Source organism: Scyliorhinus canicula, chromosome 20 (genome assembly GCF_902713615.1).
Source record: "Scyliorhinus canicula chromosome 20, sScyCan1.1, whole genome shotgun sequence".
In the NCBI taxonomy this organism is placed as follows: Eukaryota; Metazoa; Chordata; class Chondrichthyes; order Carcharhiniformes; family Scyliorhinidae; genus Scyliorhinus; species Scyliorhinus canicula.
Window position 1 is genome coordinate 62972428 of NC_052165.1, and position 21052 is coordinate 62993479.

The 21052-nt window shown below is 43.5% G+C and overlaps 1 protein-coding gene across 31 annotated transcripts in view; it reads right to left on the minus strand.

Annotated features, from left to right (window-relative positions):
• Positions 1-257: 257 nt before the first annotated feature.
• cadps2 (Ca++-dependent secretion activator 2) overlaps positions 258-21052 on the minus strand; it is an 858338-nt gene continuing 837543 nt past the window's right edge. For 26 of the 31 annotated variants that reach the window (XM_038780116.1, XM_038780122.1, XM_038780121.1 and 23 more), the window contains 2 exons: positions 6679-6783; positions 258-456 (listed from right to left, as the gene is read on the minus strand). In XM_038780116.1, the coding sequence (XP_038636044.1) occupies positions 277-456; positions 6679-6783 (285 nt within the window). In that variant the 3' untranslated portion in view covers positions 258-276. The remainder of the gene's footprint in view (positions 457-6678; positions 6784-21052) is intronic. The other 5 variants (XM_038780111.1, XM_038780110.1, XM_038780125.1 and 2 more) reach the window with 1 other exon arrangement.

The window sequence follows — 21052 nt, forward strand, 5'->3', positions numbered from 1 at the left end:
ACTTGAACCCCCACCCACTCCCCCCCCCCCCCCCCTCTCTGGCCCGCACAGCGAATTGGCCTGATTCCGGAGCAGATGGACATTATGGCACAGTGGAGCACAGAGTTCAGTCACAATTCTCCCCTCCCCTCCCCCCGCTCTACAGCTCTAAAGTTTTAAGAAAACCTCATTACACTTGAATGATGTGTTTTTTTTTGTTCACCGCCGTCCTCTGCAGAAATGGTACAAACACTGGTTGAAAAATAATGAGTCCAAAGGACCATCTCCTTTTTTGTTTTATTTTACATCTTCGCCCTCTTCATCGCTGTCTTTCATCGTGATGCCCTGGAGCCCTCCGCCCTCTGACACCGACGCCGTGGCTTCCTCCACTGTCAACCGCGTGTGGGTGGTTTCATATTCTTTACAGTTCAGTGTCCCTTCTAAAACCCCTTGCAGCCTGAAGTCCCTGTACGATTTCTGCAGCAAGAACAAAGAGAGGGTCACTTAAAAAGGCCATTTTGATTTGCAATGGTTTCTCGAAAGTGCAACAACCGAAGTACACACCGGCAACATTTTAGGTTTGAAGAAAAGCAAATCTATTTCTGTAGATTAGCAACACTGGGTAATCAAACACGCTCTGTACAAAGCAAACACGCTGGCCATTGCTGGGATCACGTCAAGTACGGTTGGGGACTGTCACGTATTTATATTGAGACTGAATCCCATTTCGCCAGGTCTAGGCGGATTGGGACGCAGCACTGTTAGCAGTGCTGAGCTCCCGATGAAAAATTGTCCCTCAACCAATATCAGTGAATCAGATTCTCTGGCTATTGTTACATTGCTGGGTGTGGGAGCTTGCTGTGCGGAATTTGGCTGCTACCTTTGCCACATTATTACCGCGACTAGACTGCGAAAAAGTAATTCATTGACTGTAAACACATTCAGGATGTCTTAAGGTCAGGGATTTCTCTCTCTCTCTCTGTCTCCCTCGCTGGGCCAAATGCCATTAACTTGCCCAACTGGCTATTCAATATGTGTCAGCTTTGACAAGCTCAGCAGAATCTTCGAGGGCGGAGAGAGAGCACACAGCAGAGCCCAATACTACCCACATCTGATGTTCGCAAGCAGCCACCGCAATTAAGAGCAGAAAGAAGGACAGTTAGTGAAGAGAGATGTGCAGATTTGGTGGGTTGGCCATGCTACATTGCCTCTCAGGTGTCCAAAAGGATAGGTGGGGTTACTGGGTTAAGTGGATGGGGTTGGAAGTGGGCCTAGGAAGGATGCTCTTTCAGAGGGTCGGTGCAGGCTCCATGAGCCGAATGGCCTCTGTCTACACTATTGGGATACTATGAGAAATACAAGACAATCATCACAGTCCTGTCCCTATGCCGAGGTTATGTGATGCATCAAATACTACAGGGAGCAAATGAGACCTTCTCACCTTTCCCAGCAGACTGGCTGTGTATTCTTCATCCTGCTACAGCAGCATTTAAACAGTGGCCTTAAAACAAAACACGCGGGGGCACAAGGATTTGACATCGGATGGAAAAGACAGCATCCCCGACAGTACTGCACTCCCTCAGCTCAGCACTGGGGTGGGCAGCACGATGGCGCAGTGGTTAGCACTGGGACTGCAGCGCTGAGGACCGGGTTTCGAATCCTGGCCTTGGGTCACTGTCCGTGTGGAGTTTGCACATTCTCCCTGTGCCTGCATGGGTTTCACTCCCACAACCCAAAGATGTGCAGGTTAGGTGGATTGGCCCCTTAATTGGGGGGAAGAAGAGCTCTGCACTGGGGTGTCAGCCTTGGTTTTGTCTCCCAAGTCAGGTTTGAACCCACACCCTCTTCAGTCAAAAACCAAGGCTGACAGTGGGTGAGCTTCAGGTGCCCGACTGTGAGTCAGCATCGAGCAAAAGCCAGGCACTTCTATCACAGTGAGAAGGGATTGGTGAGGCAGGCACCACAGGGGCTGTTCTGCTGCACACAAGGGCACAACCAGGCCACATTGACAACATCTTTTTCAAATAGTTTCACAATGAACTAGGGAAGCACGGTAGCATTGTGGATAGCACAATGGCTTCACAGCTCCAGAGTCCCAGGTTCGATTCCGGCTTGGGTCACTGCCTGTGTGGAGTCTGCACATCCTCCCCATGTGTGCGTGGGTTTCCTCCGGGTGCTCCGGTTTCCTCCCACAGTCCAAAGATGTGCAGGTTAGGTGGATTGGCCATGATAAATTGCCCTTAGTGTTTGGTGGAGTTATTGGGTTATGGGGATGGGGTGGAGGTGTTGACCTTGGATAGGGTGCTCTTTCCAGGAGCCGGTGCAGACTCAATGGGCCGAATGGCCTCCGTCTGCACTGTAAATTCTATGAAACGCAGCTTAAAATGAGACAATCAGGTAGAGGTAGCACATGGTGTGCCTCTTGGCCACACAAACCAGCACCTGCTAGGTTGGCAGGAAGAGAACTTTCTAATAATCTCATCACAATGGATAAGGATTGGATCAATAACTACCTGACCTCTCATTATAAAAACAAGATCCGAGATAAAAACAGGAAATGCTGGAAAATTTCCGCAAATTTGGCAATATCTGTGGAGAAAGAGTTAACATTTCCAGTCAGTATGACTTCTTCAGAGCTGAGGAGAAGGATGTGGGTTCAAGCCTGACTTTGAGCACAAAATCCCTCACACCCTAATGCAATGCTGAGGGAGTGCAACACTGTCAGGGATGCTGTATTTTCTATAAGACGTTAAATCCTTTAAAGTGTTTTATTCTTTTAAGGCTACCGTTTAATTGTTGTTGAACTCCAAAAAAGAGGCATAATGGACTCTCTTTTCTCACCAGATGCTGCCAGACCTGCTCAATAGATCCAGCATTTTCTTTTTTTAATTCCTGCTCTCGAACTTCGATACAGGCCTCCCAATCAAAACAAGCAGGATGGACGTTAGATGAGCACAGGATTAGGCCTGACTATGATACCTTCCATAATTGAATGAGCTGATACAATTCACTATGCAGGTTGCTGTATGCAGGAACATAATTGACAAAAGTACTGGAGTGTCCTGGTGACTATGGATCAGTGCACTGTTAGGAATCAGCAGCGTGAGTGATAGAGGGGGTGAAAACTGAGAAATAAACCATTTAAACCATTCCTTATCATTTATTTTATCCCAAACTTAGTCTGCCGCTTTGTCCAGGTTGGTTAAGGTACATCTGAAGAAAGATGCCCTCTAGATTTTTTTTTACAGAACCAGGTGCAACGGGACAAGGAATGGGATTGCATGGACAAGCAACGGGATTACAGGAAAAATGATCATATTGTTGAAGAGCCGTTCAGCAAGCCCAACAAAAGGGAACCCTAGTGATCTTTCTTTACTGTTATTGTAAATATAACATTCAATGCATTATACTGTTGTTGTATTAAATGGGCCTGTAGTCTAAATAGTACAATTACTATATTTAGTTTGGCATATTAACTTATGCCAGCTTCTAAATGCCCATGTAACCAAGGAAACAGATGCAAGTAAATAGTCAGTCATCATGGCATCAAATTTAGGTGCTGCCACTAAGATATAATGTAATGTAATAATCGCTTATTGTCACAAGTAGACTTCAATGAAGTTACTGTGAAAAGCCCCTAGTCGCCACATTCTGCCGCGTGTTCGGGGGCGGGTACGGGAATTGAACCCGTGCTGCTGGCATTGTTCGGCATTGCAAGCCAGCTATTTAGCCCTGTGCTAAATCAGCCCCTTCTACACCTGTATTGAAGAGTGAGATTTGTATTTTAGCTGTTTAGTTATTTTTAATGATCAGAAATATCCCTACCTATTTTTTTTTTTTTTTTTTTAAATTTAGAGTATCCAATTATTTTTTCCAATTAAGGGGCAATTTAGCGTGGCCAATTCACCTAACCTGCACATCTTTGGGTTGTGGGGGTGAAACCCACGCAGACACGGGGAGAATGTGCAAACTCCACACGGACAGTGACCCAGGGCCGGGATTCGAACCCGGGTCCTCAGCGCCGTAGGCAGCAATGCTAACCACTGTGCCACCGTGCTGCCCTATCCCTACCTATTTTGAATATAAAATTCTCACTTAAAATGGCAAGTCAGGCAAACATAGACCTTTTAAGAGTCAAATCAACGCAAATTCTCAACACCAATATACTGTCAAGAATTTGTCTTTCTAGTCAACCTGGCAATGACCAAATGCAGTATTTCAGTCGAGGTAAGAGTCGGGGGTGGAGATCGGGCTGCGGCATGGCGAGGAGATAGAAAGTGAGAGAGGGAGAAATGAAGAAACAAAAAAAAAAGACAGAAGGAGAGAAGTATTAGGGAAGGAGCAGGGGTGAACAGTGGAGTGAGGAAGGGCAGAAAGAGGTGAATAACATGACGGGGAGAGAGAAGGATAGAAGAGAGAATGGGCAGAAAAGGAGATAGGAATGGAAGAGAGTGTGAAAAGAGGGTTAAAGAGAAAAAAAATGAAAGAGGGGGAAAGGGGAGAACAGAAGGGGAGAGAGGTAGTGAAAGGCAAGGGTGGAAGAGAAAAAGAGGAAAATGGGAGAGGGGTTGGAAGAGAATGTTGGACTGGAAGAGAGTGTGAATGAGGAAACTAGAGGGAAGGGAAAAAAGGTGAGAGAGGTGGTGGAAGAGAGAGAGGGAAAGGGGAAATGCGGAAGAGAGGAAATGGAAGAAAGAGAGAGAATGATGGGAGGGAGAAGAGGGACACAGAAAAAGAGCTGGAGTGGAAAAGGGAGGGAGTGGAGGAGAGAGGCAAATGAAGAGGGGATGGAAGAAAGATAGAAAGGAGGTGGAAGAGAGAGAGGAGATGGGAGAAGCAGAGAAAGAGAGAGAGACTCTGCAACTAAGTGGGTGGGGAGGGGGGGAGAGAGAGAGAGCGAGAGAGAGGGACTGATAACCAGGCACAAGCAACAATTCTACTTTTGAGAACCGAGGCATACAACATTGAAAATCAGCTTTGCAGGTTGAACTGTGAAGTGAAGCATATGGTAGGCAGGTTACTCTGGGCTGCTTTAATTCCAAAAGGAATGTTCCCCTTTTCCCTCATCCACCCTGTTACCCACAACTTGCAATGATCCTCCAGCTACTTTTCCTGATGGTTTTGATCATAATTTGATCAGATGGCTTACAGCATGAGAAAGGGGATTGCAACCTTCCTGACTATGAAGAAGTTGAAAACATGAACCCTCGCAGTGACAGTCCATACTGGGAGCTGAAGCATGAAGAGGATTCTCGCACTCTATCGTTCATTCTTCTCTTCAATGGATTGTGTTTTGCAAGAGTATGTCGATTCTCCTTATGATTGTGTAGGATGCTCCAAAGATTTAAAACTTCCAATAAAACAGAGGAGACATGGGAAGTGGAGAAATATGGTTGAAAGTTGACTGGGGATTAATTTGATGATTACTATTAATAGCTAACTTGAACATATTCTGGGTAATCAGGGGCAGGGAGATGAGTAAATGACAAAAGACAAGACAATGAGGTCCTGAAGGGGAAGCATATTTTTTAAAAGAATGCCCAAGACGTATCATCAAAGTTCTTCTTTCAAATCTTAACTTCTCATTATTAAATAGAACAAATTATGTTTGTCACCCAGGCTGGATGAATCTGTGAGGTAGTGCCTCCTACAGGTGAAATTGGTAGTACAGGAAATCTTGTGGGATTGCATATTGGGTCAATCTTTTGTGAAATGAGATGTCCATCTACTGAATTAAATACAACACAGATGGCCGCGTATTGTGGTTGCCTTGCACAGCTTTTGATATTTTAATATCCATTTTTCATTTCATATTAAATCACAACAGTACAATCTTCTGATTACCCAGCTAATCGGAAGTGGAGTCATTTAGCCCCTCTAACCTTTTACTGCCATGCGCTGGGATCATAGCTGATGTGCAACCAAACTCCCATATCCTTTTACTCACCTCATGAAGTTGCCCGTTCATGATGTTTTAACACTGTGTCTCCTGGCCATGTGCAGAATTCTATGTTGTCATTTGCAGGAGACAATGCTGGTTGGGAGCCAATCATCCATTTTCTGAGCTTTGAGGCGGGCGGGTAGTAAGGGTGTGGCCTCCCCTCAGTTTCCAGGAATTAGGATGGTGAGGGAGAGGAGGCTTCTAATTCACCTGCTATTGCTGCACTCCAGGACTGCAGGCCTCCATATTAAAGAGGCTCCTAACTCTCCTCGACCATGTCCCTGCTGTGTGTGTTAGGACCGGGTAGAGATCCTGACATTGTGGTTCCAACCCCAAATTAAAAATTCTGCCCTATTCGTTTCAAAACTCTCATGCACACTAATCTATCGGACTGTTTCTTATTCTTCAAAAAAGGGTGTTATCCGTGTCATTCTCTTATGCAAATGCAGATCTGATCTTGCCTTTAATTATGATCATCAATAAGTCAATGCATCTACCTTTTAAATAGTCATTACTTTTCATTGAAAAAAAAACTCTCACCAATCTCTCTTCTCTTGACAAGCACACAATATGACTGCCAAGAATGTTGAAACACATCAATGCATTAGATGCATGTAAAGTCACCAAGATGAAACTGACCTCGGTCTCTTTATTTTCAGAAACAAAATGGAATTTATCAGCTATATATCTCGTGAAGATAGTACCTTCTAACTTGTGCTAAGTGGCCTATTGAGAAATAAGGAAATAGCTGTTTATACCTTGACTATTTTGATGAGCGTCTTCAGCTGGTAGAGATGGAGCTGCAGATCTAAACGGTCTGTCAACCAGACACAGATGACTTTCATTGAGCTGGTGTACCATTGCTGGGGAAAGAAAGGGAAATCTCTACAGCCATCAGAGAAAAAACATTATGGATCCAATAGCACATTACTTTTTTCTGAGACAATATTTACCTTGTGCAAGCTATTACCTGTGGCTCGCCCAATCATTGGCTCTTTACTCATGAACGTCCTAATTTTCAAACCCCATAGAAAATAATTTGTCAACAAATTAAAAATTGTCATCAATTGTCTTAACATCCAATGTAATGTAGTTAAATGACAGGCTGGTTGACTTATTCCAAGATGAGTCTGATTAAAAGGGAAAATCATTCATAAACCTCATTCAACATAGATCAACAAATACAGATTTAGATTTGACCTCAAACTCTATTTTACTTTCCTTTTCAAAATTTTGATTGGTTAACCCAACTCAACATATGACCAAATCCAATATGACCAACAGGGAAGACAAAACCATTATTGGTTAAGTGCATCTTTTAGCTTTACAACTAAGTATATTGAGGCAACACAAACTCGTGGCCATTATTGCGTTAAAGCAAATGTCATAGTCATCATACATATGTAATTTTAACAACAAAATACAATCTTGTAATTTTTCCAGAATTGCTTTTGGAGCATTTTTCTAGAAATAAAGGCCAATTCTAACAAGTCCAGTAGCGCGGGTTCAATTCCCGTTCCAGCCTTCCCGAACAGGCACCAGAATGTGGCGACTAGGGGCTTTTCACAGTAACTTCATTAAAGCCTACTTGTGACAATAAGTGATTATTATTCAATATGGCCACCGTACCCCACTGTATATGACTATACTGCATCTGACTTGACCAAGATAGCTACTCATTTTTTTTTTGTTTTTAAATTTAGATTACCCAATTATTTTTTCCAATTAAGGGGCAATTTAGCACGGCTAATCCACCTACTCTGCACATTTTTAGGTTGTGGGGGTGAAACCCACACAGACACGGGGAGAATGTGCAAACTCCATACGGACATTGACCCAGAGCCGGGATCGAACCTGGGACCTCAGTGCGGTGAGGCAGCTGTGCTAACCACTGGGCCACCATGCTGCCCTGATATCTACTCATTTAAATATTTATATATATATATGTAAATTTAGAAATCTGGGAATATGAATAAAGATAATTTGAATGAGAGGAACAGTAATGCTTAAAAGTGTATTTCTTGATTAAAATTTAGCATCGCAAGCTTAGTCAATCAAAATCTAGTAATATTTTTCAACTCTTAAACCTAACAGTGGCATGCATACATCTTGCAAAGTTTAGTAGGATGTAATTGAATCGTTGGTTGTGAGATTCATGCAAATTGTAAACCCTGAACAAATGTCTATACTAGTCTCCAATCGGGCATCAACAATTTATGTTTATCATAGAGCTAACATACCACACACCGCTGAATTCCCTATCTCAGGTACTTTACTGGGGGAAGCACAAAGTGAAGGCCAGGTACTTCCTGACATCTGAGGCAGCAAGATGACAGAAACAGCCTTGTCCAGGGCACTCCTGTCCACCCAATGCTGGATAGATCATATTAACCACCTGTCTATAACTAATGTATGGGTTCGGAAACCACAAGAGAGTGTAAACAGAAGCCTTGTCTTAAGTTTAAACACAACTTTTAAAAAATCAACAGTTTTTGGGGAGAAAAGGTTCAGATTCCCACCACCTGTTGTGCGAAAAAGTCATCCCTGATCACCCCTGAACAACTTTGCTGTAATTTTAAAGTTATGTGCCCTTCTTTTGTACTCCCACGTGAGTACCCATTTTGTGTTATCACCCAAGACCAATATCACACCCAGTAATTCTGATTGTGACTTGGATTTGAAAAAAAAGTCTTTTAAACACCTGCATAGCTCATTCAATTCTGAGGGAAGTTTAGAAACATTTGTTCATACAAAATGGAATGAAAAAATACTATTTTGATCATTTAACCTGTCCGCTATTAAGGCCACGTACATAATACCATCATTGACTCCACATCATTTGAAGTCTATAGAATTTAGTGGTAGTACATTGGTGTTACTCAAGCAGCATTGGAGCCTCTTGAAGATAGTCTCTCCCCTCACATCTGAAGGGCTGCTTGGGTCAAAATTACCTGTGGTTTTATTTTGATTGGGGTACAGCTAAATTTTCCACCCAGCTAGATATATCACCATATGCAGTTTAAACAAATCATACAGTTGTTCAAGAGTCCTGACAGTCAATCCAGCAGGTATGGTGCAAATTTAGTACTGGACGTATTAGAGAATCTTAGTTACTAAGCACTAGAGGGCTGTCAACTTGATTTCAAACTGCTATTATTAATCCAGAATAAAAGGATTTAAAATCAAAGGTATAAAGTTAAAGATGCTTGAAAGAACATGGGCAGAATCTAATGCCCTCCCCTGTGGCAAGTTTGGAGACGTTTATACAGGCAGGATGATGGTGGGTGGGGAGCCAGTTGCCTTCCTGCCTCCACTCCAATTACATCGATGGCAGGAAGGCAAGTGGACAGGCTTCCCACCCTGTTGCCTATTGAGGGCTATAAGTGGGAAATTAATGCCCACAAGGGCTTTATCCTACCACCGCTGGTATAAACCCAGCAGTAGGTGGGGTCTTGCCAGGCAGGCAGCACGACAAGCAAATCACAATGCGGTCTTGAGGGGGGATCTTCGTTCAAAGGCACTCAGTGCTTGATTGAGGGACCTGTCATTGGGGAGAGGGTGTGAGCCACCAGTTGCCCTTGCTGCTGAATCCCTCCCTCGACCCCACCCCACATCCATGGACAATCCTGAACCTTGGGTGTGTGTGTAGTGCAGCCACCACCTCCATAGTTGGCGCTATTGTTCAATAGAGCTGCCAGCTTCTGACAGCTCTCAGCAGGCGGGGCTTTTTGCCCCCTGACTCCTTCATCCCGGAGAAGGCCCATCATTTTGCACTTCCTGAAGAGATGAAATGGGATTCTCGTGCACTCCCTAGTCAGCGGGCGAGACCGCCCCCTCAGTACCACCCCATTACTCTCACAACAAAATAATTAAACACGACAGCGTTCAGATATAATCTGTGTCACACCGCATCGAATGGAGTCTGTGATTAACAACTCAAATGATCCCGTTGATTCTTCACTTATCACATGTGAGGCTCCGATTTGTCCACTTCATTTTCTGCCCACATCTCTCAAGAACCACAGGAAACAAGAGAGCGCTGCTGTGTTTGACACGGCGTGACCTCTGTATTTCTTCACACCAATTGTGCATGACTCGAGGCTGGCAAGTCACATTAGCAGCCCATTTCCTCATCAAGCCTCCGCTCGCTTCCCAGCCCAGAAAGGTCCAACAAATCAACAGGAGTGCAGAAAACAGAACATCAGTCTAATCTCGTCATTTAAGGCACATTTTTGTCACCCGGTACGAGCGAAGGCTTTTCGAGACAGCTAAGAGGTGATGCTGCTGGAAGGAAGCGTCAGGCAGATTTGACAATGACTGGTTGCTAAAGTGTCGAGAACTTTAATAGCGATCGGGTCAGCAGGGTGCACAGGACGATCTCAGTGTTGATGCCTTCCGACGAGTATGAAAATTACCTCAGCAGAGCTACAAGCACTTTCCCATCATCATCATCATCTTTTAGTCCTTCAAACCCCGGCACCACCTCCTCCCCCCAAACGCTGCAGACCTTTAGTCTTGAATTAATAATCTATTGCAATGAAAAGAGGTACGACATGAATGCCTGGCACTGATCCCCAACTGTGCTCAGCATTGCTACAGGGACTGAAAGACGACCCTCCTCCCTCCCTTCCCGCCATTGTTGACAGTCAGCGACAAAGCCGGGAGACTGCACTTGTCTAAATGCTACAGCTGAGCCAAACTGGGTCTCTTGCAGCTGCGGAGGCTTCACTCGCAGCCCGTGAGCTAGCCCCACAATAGCAAGAGTGAATTAATTGTCGGCCCTAAACTGTCCTAACGAGGATTAGAGAGGTTGCCACGCACAGTGGCTGAAAGTGAGGTTCAGCGACGTGTCCGCTGGCAAGTTGCAATTGAATTGAAATGGAGCATTTAGTCACCAGGAATTGTACATGTTTGATATTTTCACTCCTCCGCTAAACATGAAAGTAGAAATCGTTCTTTTTTAAATCTGGGTGAGCTGTCTGCCTGTATTTTCCGTGGGCCTATCAGCATACTGCTCGGGAGTCGCTGCTTAACAACGAATTAATTACAGCCAAATTTCACAAACTCTCTTTACATTCAAATTACTGTTGTTTCAAGAGGCTGACAGCACAAAAGCACATCAGTTTCTTTGTTCCCATCCATTATGGTCAAAAGAAAATGTCTTTGGTTTTAGCCAATCTGAGTGACCGACGAAGGAGCTTGGGGGAAGGGTTTAGGGAGTTGCTGAGATTTGTCTCAGTAAAGTAACCAGGATGAGGCATCTATAGGAAGAGGCTGTGTTCTTGGGTTTATCACTAATACAGGGTCTACTTTCAGGAAGTTTCAGAATTCTACACCTGACACTTTTATGTTTGCTTAGGAATATTCACTTAAGGTCCACTGGCCGAGGAATGGGCACAAATTGTGCTTTTTGGGTGCTTAATGGCCGTCTAAACTTCTGATATGGTGGGCGAGATCCACACATTCCTTTGATGAACCATCAATCGAACGTGAGACGAGTTGCTGTACAAAAGTTAGGCTTTAATAAGCTAGAAGTTAGCCCTGCGGTTGACTACAGTAAATGGACGACCGCCGGGCGTTCTGGGTATTTATACCTCGCTCTGGAGGCGGGGTTAACTCAGCCTCTCGACCAGTAGGGGAGCCGTCACGTGACTGGTCTCAACCAATCGGTCGAGAGGCACATGACCGACCATGGCCAATGGTAAGCCAGTGTTCTGCACCAATGGCAGACAGCTATGCAAATCATACCACCACATCCTTAAAGGGTGGAAGGAAGTGTTCTGCCCACCTTATTGATAAAGGACTGCAAAGAAAGCAAAATGGTATGCAAAGCCCACCCATGAAACAGGGTGCCTGGCCATTACATAGGCAACTATACTGCCTGTTTCAGATTCCCACTGCAAGACTGCTTTTCCAGGAGACTCCTGTTTTTCTAATCACTGCTTCTTGCAATTCCTGCTTTTCTTTGGAGGTTCTCAAGTGAGGAATCAACCCTCCTATATAAATAACAATACCTTAAATAGTCTGATAAGGTTTTGCTCCTTAAACTGCAGAAGATGATTTTTCAATGTGTGCCAGAGTTGGAAGATCACAGAGTGATGAACTTTGTGTCTGGCAATCGCATGCAGGACTGACTTGGCGAGTTTTCCCAGGTTTATCGTAATTACTTATACATTGTGAGCCCTTACTTCATATTGGTGCTGGAAGTTTACTAAAGGAATATGCAAATATTTGTGCATGTCAACAGACATTAAAGGGCTGTAGGCACCTAGAGAGCAGGAACAATATCTTTAACCTTTAAACCTACTGAGACAAATCTCAGCAACTCCCTAAACTCTTCCCCCAAGCTCCTTCGTTGGTCACTCAGATTGGCTAAAACCAAAGACATTTTCTTTTGACCACAATGGATGGGAACAAACAAACTGATGTGCTTTTGTGCTGTCAGCTTCTTGAAACAACAGTAATTTGAATGTAAAGAGAGTTTGTGCAACCTGCAATTATTTTGTGGCCTTTCCAATGCCAAAACGAGACAAGAGAAATGGCTGGTTGGAAACCAAGGGAAGGAAAAATTGAGGTAAGAAATTGAATCTGTTGGCACTTAATGAGGTAGAATAACATCCATTTGATAGATAGAGAAATGAATGTTTTACTGCATGAGGAAGTTACCTTGTTCAGCACAATGAAGTACCCTTCCCAGAGGCAATGCAGCATGCCTGCAAGTGGCAGAGGCCAGACTCAAAACCATGTGCTAGGAACAGAAGCAATGGTAAGTCTACTCACCATTACCATTTACCAAGAAAATGGCCCACGTATGCATGGCATAAGTTGTGGTTTGATGACATTGCCACTTTTCCGACTGCCATTCCTCGATAACATTATGGATCTTTTGTGGCTTACCATGCATGCCATTGTGCCAGTCAGGCACCTTCAAAGGGCTAATTAAGAAAATTCAACTTGTCTGAAAACAACAGAGGGTCACATGCCTGCCATCAGTGACTGTGGCACTTTGGGAAATGCAGTAGCATAGTGATAATTCCTACACTAGTATGGAAACAGAGGTGGGAGGAGGTGAGCTTCACAGCCGCTGGCAGTGCCATCCCAATGGTGCAGATGTCATGCATGTGTTGGTGCAGGTCTACAGTTGGTGCTGCACCAAGACAGTGATTGCGGCATTATTTCCCCACAGTCATTGCCAGGTTGGTGGACCTTGGTAAGATTGCTGGAAAAAATAGTGGTTTTGATATGTTCCAGCTCTGGTGCTGATCTTCCTAGTCAGTCTTTTTTTGTTCCACTTTTTCCATGAAATAGCATATTTAGGATATTTGAAAACAGAATCCTAACATTGATTTTTGCTGGACTTAATGACTGTTATGGGACTTTCCATCTAAATACTTTCTCACACAGAGCTCCCATGTAAGTTCACATTGCAAGAGCTCCTTTTCCATTTTTTTCTAAAAGCCATATAAATACTTCAACTACATTTGATTTTAGAGTGATTTCACAAGTATTAGGTTCTGGAAAACAGAGTTAGGATAAGTTAAAGGCATATGCATTTACTGTATGAAAACATAAATCACAAAAACTCAAATCTATTGGAAATAGAAAACTAAAATGCTTAAAAGTCGAAGATCCTTTCGGTGCGCTATTGCTCATGGCAATCATATCCTAAATGGATGAAAAATTATGCAACACATGCAAATGATTGTAATGTTTAAGGAAAATCATAGCTCATTATTTGGTGACACAATCGTAGGCCACTTTGAAAGGTCTGCTCGTAGATCATACTAGAAAATAAAAGCTGGTGAACTGCCTCGTCCCCATCTGTGTCACTGGCCATAACTATTAGAAAATATAGTAGTAAATCAAAATGAGCTTAAAAATCTTAGACCTAGAAAAAAAATACAAAGTGCATTTTTGGTGTGTAGCATAACAAATAGCTGACACATTCAAAACCTCAGCGAGAATCGGTAGTTTGGGAAATTGGAATGTTACACAGATTGGTCAAAGAAAATGGGTTCTTCTGAGATCTAGGGGGAAGGTGGGGGCACAGCAATAATGTCATTGGATTAGTAATCCAGAAGCCTTGGCTAACATTCTTAACATGGCAGCCGGTGGAATTGAAATTCAATGAATAAAAAAAAACAGAATTGAAATCTAGTCTCAGTTATGTGACCATGAAACTATTGTAGATTGTTGTAAAAACCCATCTGGTTCACTAATGTCCTTCAGGAAGGAGATTAGCCATCTTTACTCGATTTGGCCTACAAGGTGACTCCAGATCTACAGTAATGTGACTGACCTTTAACTGACTTTTAAAATAGCCTAACCAGTCGCTCAGTTCCAGGGCAATTTGGGATGGACAAAAACTGCTGACCTTGCCAGTGATGTCCACACCCTTGGATGAATAAATATTTTTAAAATGAATAATTCTAAGAATACAATGTGCTTTATGATGGGTTTGGGCCAGATGAAATGGAACCTGGAAGAGATTAATGCTGACATTTGGTGCCCAGGATGAAACTATCTTACATTTCCTTGAATTAATAACTCTTACTTTTATAAATTTAAAAGAAAATGCTCCTTTTTCTCCCCCAAGCTATAAAAATAGATTTGAGTGCAAACTAATGCCCCATGCCAATTCCAACATGCATCAGGAATACCTAGCAGGTGTTGTGAAAATAACATCTGATTTTAACACAAAAGGTCACAATACAAAATTAATTTAAGCAGATGTCTGAAAATTCTTTCAACAAAACTCCCCAAAAAATGACACATGTGGCATTAAAAAAAGATTCATTTGGGAGAATTGCTTGCAGGACTTACAAAAACCCATAGTGCATTTTCAAAAGATGGTCTTTTCAGGCTATAATATCCATGCCATTCTATATAGTTCCCAGCACAGAAATTTATCTTGCCTGCATATTTACTATCTCGCTTAATGGGTCTTAACTACACCCTCCGAGAGACAATATGATGAAGCTCAGTCATATAGAATCGTAGAATAGAATCCATAGAATTCATATATTCCAGTACAGGAGGCCATTTGGCCCATCGAGTCTGCACGAACCCTCCGAAAGAACTCCCCACCTAGGCCCATTTCCTCGCCCTATCCCCACAACCCCACCTAACCTGACCTGATATGGATTCATCTGGTTTCTAATTATGGCTATGCAATCAGAAGGTTTTCAATTTGGCTCAGTTCGTTGTACTTTGTGCAAGTTAGTCGCAACCTCGGTTCACATTTTTAGGGAGTACTGAAGGCGGGCTGCATTATTAGATATGCCATATTTTGGATGAATTACTAACTGATGCTCACTTTGCCCTAATTAGACAGACATTCAAGGTTCCATGGCACTTTTTGATAAAAGAATGCGAGCTCTCATTTGTCTTGGTCTGCATCTCTTTTTCATCCAATGCCACTGAAAATAGATGATCTGGTTATTAATTAGTTGGTTGTTCGTGGGATCTTGCAATGTATGGACGGGCTGCTCTATTTGCCTATCTGATAATGGCAGTTGTGCTGAAAATATTTATATTATATGTGAATTATACTGTGGTAACAGGAGGATATGATAAAATCCTTTATAATGCTCTTTAGAATGCTCAGCCACAGAGTGTTCTATCTCTCTGCATGCTCTGAAGTCACATTGGCTCCTCAGCCAAGGCTTGGATTCTAGATGCATTTTTCGGAATTAAAGTGTGATGAGCAAGCATTGCGGGTGAATAAAGTTGATTGAAAACCAGAGATAAAATTGACCAAATGGAAAAAAAATGCCAGATCATTGGACAGGTAACACAAATGGCTCTGGAAATTAAAGAAAAAATGTCCAAATATAAAAATAATTTTAGAAAAAAGAAACAAAATAATACTACAAATTTTAAGATGTGTTCTGTCCATTCTGTTTGAAACAAGGCCCCTCACCTTTCACCCTTGCTGAACTTTGGTAACACGTCGACTTTGACTCTGAGCTGGCAGGAAGTTTCCAATAACAATGCTGATCAGCAGATAATATTTTGTATAGCACAAACAGCAAAACACAAATTGCTCATGCAACTGTGGTGCTAAATAGAGACTTGACAACCAGAAAGTGTCAGGAAAAACATTTGTTTTCACTTGCAGAGCTTCCTCTGAGCTCCTCACGGACAAGCACAGTCGGCTCAACAGCTACCCTAATATCAGAAGCCTTTCATACTGGTTGCACTGAAAGGTGATCTAGTTTTCTTCCCGCTTTCAGTGTAGTAAACTCAAGAGGATCAGCAAATCCGGCTATTGCCCAGCCCTTTGCACTCCCCTGCTACTCCATGGCTCTCTGCATTAGGTTTCTATAGTGGGAACATTTCTCTTAATTAGTCACAGCTAATTAGTGTTCTGGCATAGAAAAGGAGGCAGAAATGTCAGAGGTACAAGGCTACATCTTCTTAATCCTTTGATAATAATTTAGCCCCCTGGGAGGAGCTCAAGCTGTGGTAAGTAGTGACTGACAATAAGGCGAAATTAGGTGGGCAGCAGACCATTAGAAAGAAAGAATAAGAAGCACTACCAACTCCTGCTGAGCACCAACAGGAGACTAACTACACTGAGAGATGAGGTGCCTGTTTAAGTCTGCCGTGTTAATTAGCTGAATTCTACCTTCTCTGCTATATATGGCCAGCTGCAACATGTGGAGTTGTGTATTTTCTTTCTTTCTGGTTCATGCCAAATAAAAGCTCTGAGTCGGAGACGTTCTCCAATTTCACAAATTTACCTTGCCTTTGGATTTGCCAATTTGATCCAAGATTTTTCACTGGCAGAAGAAATACCTGAATTTCCATGAATCGCAACAGGGATCAGAAAAGCTCCTGTCTGCAGAAGTTGGTAATTGTGATGCGCAGGAAAAAGATTGGACAAAAAAAGTAATTGAAAATGGAAATGATTAATCGATCGCAAAATGAAAAAAGTAGCTTCGGACTAATTGTAAATACTGTTGCACCAGATGCACATGTAGAACAGGAGCTGTACAAAAGACTCCTTTGTCATTGCAACAGGAATTGTTGCATTAAAGGCAACTCTCTATTTTCCTTTAAGATGCTTCTTAAAACCTCTCTCTTCAATTAATCATTTAGTCACTCATTCTAATGTCTCCTTTCACTCACTATAGATTTTTGTCCAATTACACTCCCGTGACGCACTTTTGGGATGCTTTACTATGTTATCGGTGCTATATGAATGCAAGATGTTGTTGAATCTACGACAATGTTAACAGTGAAATACAGGATGAAGAACAAACTGATAATATCCAGTATACTAAAGAGTACAATCAACAACCCTGCTGTTCTATTCATTGGTGCAGCAGTCCTTCTGTTTTCAGCATGTGACACTTGTCTAATTATAAAATCATTATCAAGCCAAACAAACATCTTTGCCTCCACAGTAAAGCAATGTAAGAACTGCACACCATCCAATTTAACAAGCCTCATACTTCTCAACAGCATCACTTTGTGCAGAGCACTGAACATGGCATCCTAATAAAAGAAATCTCACTGTGAAGGGTCATGGCGAACTGTCAAAGTTGGCATCACACTGACGGCCACAGCTGGCATCAAAGAACAGCACTGCAATTGAATGCATCAGCAGTATTAAACAAAAATACAATTATTGATAAAAATAATAGGTGTCAAGGAGTGATTAAATTGGTTTGTATCTAAATCAGTCCAAGGTTAATTCTTGTGGATTAACATATAATCTCTGTTGAATTATTTTAATCCATTCTTAGATATTGGTTGTGCTATATTTATTTATCTTTAGCTGGAGTTAATGATTTGTGATAGCAGAGAAGAGATTTGACACTAATTTAACACTATAAAGTAGTAACTTTTTTGTGCACAACCCTGGACAGTGAGCAGTGGGAATTTATTAAAGTATGCCCACCTTTATAGACAAGATTGATCTTTCTCTTATTGGACAAAAGTTCTCTGGGACAGTGACCACATATGTTGTTCAGTATTAGTCCTTTGAGCCCTCATTCCTCACAGATTCTCACTCCCCCCACCTACTCCCCATCCAGACCAATTTATGGCATCCATGCATTCATTCCAGTAGGTCTTATTCCCTCTATGTCAACCCATGACCCTCCAATCGCCACCATGGGCCATTATAGTCGCTCTGACAATTTAATGCCAACTCATGACCCCCACAGCCTCTTGTAGGCCTATGCAAACTTGGTGCCAACTCTCACCAATCCATGCAGCACTCACCTCACTTAGCCCTTACACTTTCAATGCCAACTCATCCAGACCAGGGGCAAGCCTCAGGACCCATGGTGCAATGAAATAAAACAAAGCTCAAGGTATCTATCACAGACTTCACTACATAAAAAACACTCCCATTGATAAAAGCCTAATTCAATACATTCAAATCCCTCAAATAAGAGGATTTTCTGCGCCGGTCCGCCCCTGAACTAGAAATTCCTGCCCGAGATCAATGGACCTTTCACTAGTCCATCAAATTATCCATTCCTGGGCGACATGGTGGCGCAGTGGATAGCACTGCTGTCTCATAGGGCTAAAATCCCAGGTTCAATCCCGGCTCTGGGTCACTGTCCGTGTGGAGTTTGCACATTCTCCAGTGTGAAGTTTGCACATTCTCCCCGTGTTTGCGTGGGTTTTGCCCCCACAACCCAAAGATGTGCAGGATAGGTGGATTGGGCATGCTAAATTGCCCCTTAATTGGAAAAAATGAATTGGCTACTATAAATTTATGGAAAAAAAATTACCCATCCCACATGATGATTCCTGTGGAATACTTACACCCAAATATTTGTATTCATAATGTCACATCAAAGATTGCAACCTTGGAGCTGTCACTCAAACTGTGAATTTACTGATCCTCCCCACTGTGTTAATGACAGGTTGTGAAAGCAGTCAAACAGTAATAATTCTGTGGTGATAGCCTATAGGACTATGTCAACAAACATCTATTGAAATTACAGGTACAGATTGTGTTCAACTCAGACGCAGGTAGATTCTTCAATATTTAAAAGGCAGGGGATTTAAATGACAGTTCCACAGACCTCAACTGCCCTCAATGAGCATTTGCATCAACTCTTAAAAGATCATGGACGGAATTTAATGGAACCGTTTCTAAGTTCATTTGTGGCGGGTTTGTTCAGGGAGTTTCCTGCAGGCTCTGCCGGTGAGTTTCCCCCCCCCCCCCCCCCCCCCCCCCCGTTATCAAATGACACTTAGTCACTTTTTTGAGCCCTGGGAGTTTCTCACCAGTTTGGCCCACACTCAGAATTTTTTTCAGCACTGTGGAGCTGAACTCCGAGATTGAGTCGCCATTTTGAAAGGGTGCCACAATCTCTAAGTGAGAGCGTAGGTCCCCCACATTCCCTACCCATAGGCAATGTTAGCCCTCACACACATGGGCACTACCCCACATACCTCCAAATGAGGTCACTCCCATGCAAGCCACCTCCAAACATCTTTCCAGGACTCCTACCTGTCACCTCCCCCAACCTCCCAGAGGCCCCTACTTACCTGCCATGCACAACCCCGGACTTCTACCCCCCTCCATCGTCCTTCTATGGGCATTGTCTCCTTCAGGCCCTGACCCTTGGCAGTGCCACCCTGGCACATTGGCACCCTTGCACTGACACCCTGGCAGTGCTCCCACCAACTTGGTAATGCCAGGGTAGCAGTGTCAAGGTGGCAGCTGGACAATCACAAGGTACCCATGTTTCAGGGGGAGGGCCATGGAGCCACCCTGCACTATCATTGACCACCCAGTGGTCTCCAAAGGCCCGGGAGACCCTTTGGGTGCCGTTCTGCCTCGTCCAAGTTTATGTGTGTCAGTACTGAACAGTGCCCAGCTGCAGTCTCACTGGGGAGGCTGATAAATCCCGGGAGGCTGTTAGATCCTGGGTATGTGCGCCCAAGTAGCTTTAAACCCTACTTAGGCGTGCGCCATTTGGACACTTTTGGGTGTGCTTCAGATTCCGACGCCTTGCGGGATTTTAGTGGATCCTCAAGGTGGGAAGGCTGCTGGGATGCACATGAGAGGCCTCTCCCGACATGTACTGACCACATTACGCTCTCGCTTGAGACCAAGCCGCCACAAAATTGTGCCCCATAAGTCATAAACTGTGCCATACGGCCCTAGCTCCAGTGAAAATGGGGTCTGCTTGAATGCTGCACTGAGTATAAATGACCCCACTAGGTTTGGCTTTCCCCTATGTGTGAGTTATATTCACCCGTGTTCCCTTACTGATGAAAATAAGATCTGGCAGGATGGGGCAGGACTTTTGTATCTGGAGTTACAGTGCCATTTTGGACAAGGGGTAGAGTCTCCATGACACTGCGGAAATCTGGGCCCAATTCTCACAAATCAAAATCCCACAATGAATGAATAACTAGATGATTAGTGGTGGCACGGTTGCACAGTGGTTAGCACAGTTGCTTCAGAGCTCCAGGGTCCCAGGTTCGATTCCCGGCTTAGGTCACGGTCTGTGCAGAGTCTGCACTTTCTCCCCGTGTCTGCGTGGATTTCCTCCGGGTGCTCCGGTTTCCTCCCACAGTGGAGATGTGCAGATCCCACAGATGTGCAGGTTAGGTGGATTGGCCATACCAAATTGACCTTAGTGTCCAAAAAGGTTAGGTGAGGTTACTGGGTTGCGGCGTTAGGGTGGAGGTGTGTGCTTGGGTAGGGTGCAGTTTCCAAGGGCCGGTTCAGACTCGATGGGCTGAATGGCTTCCTTTTGCACTGTAAATTCTATGAATCTATGATGATCTATTTTGATGGTGTTGGTTAAGGGCTGGATATTGTTCAGCACACGTCGAATACTTTCTTACTCTTTTGAAAATCATCACAAGGAGTTGCTTGCATTTACCAGAACATGCACATAGGACCTTAGTTTAATACTTGTTCAGATCATTCTTTCCTGACAAGAGGTCTGTGAGGTGATAATCAGGAGCACCAACACTAGCTGATAGATTTTCCCTTCCCTAGTTGAGCCATGTACAGGCAAATAGCTCCAGCCACAGGTACCCCATCAGTAATGTTCTAGCTCACCACTGGCAAAGAACTGAACCTGGGCTCTCCTGATCCATATGGCTCAGTGGCAGATTGGGCAGAATGCTTCCAGCACGGAGTCA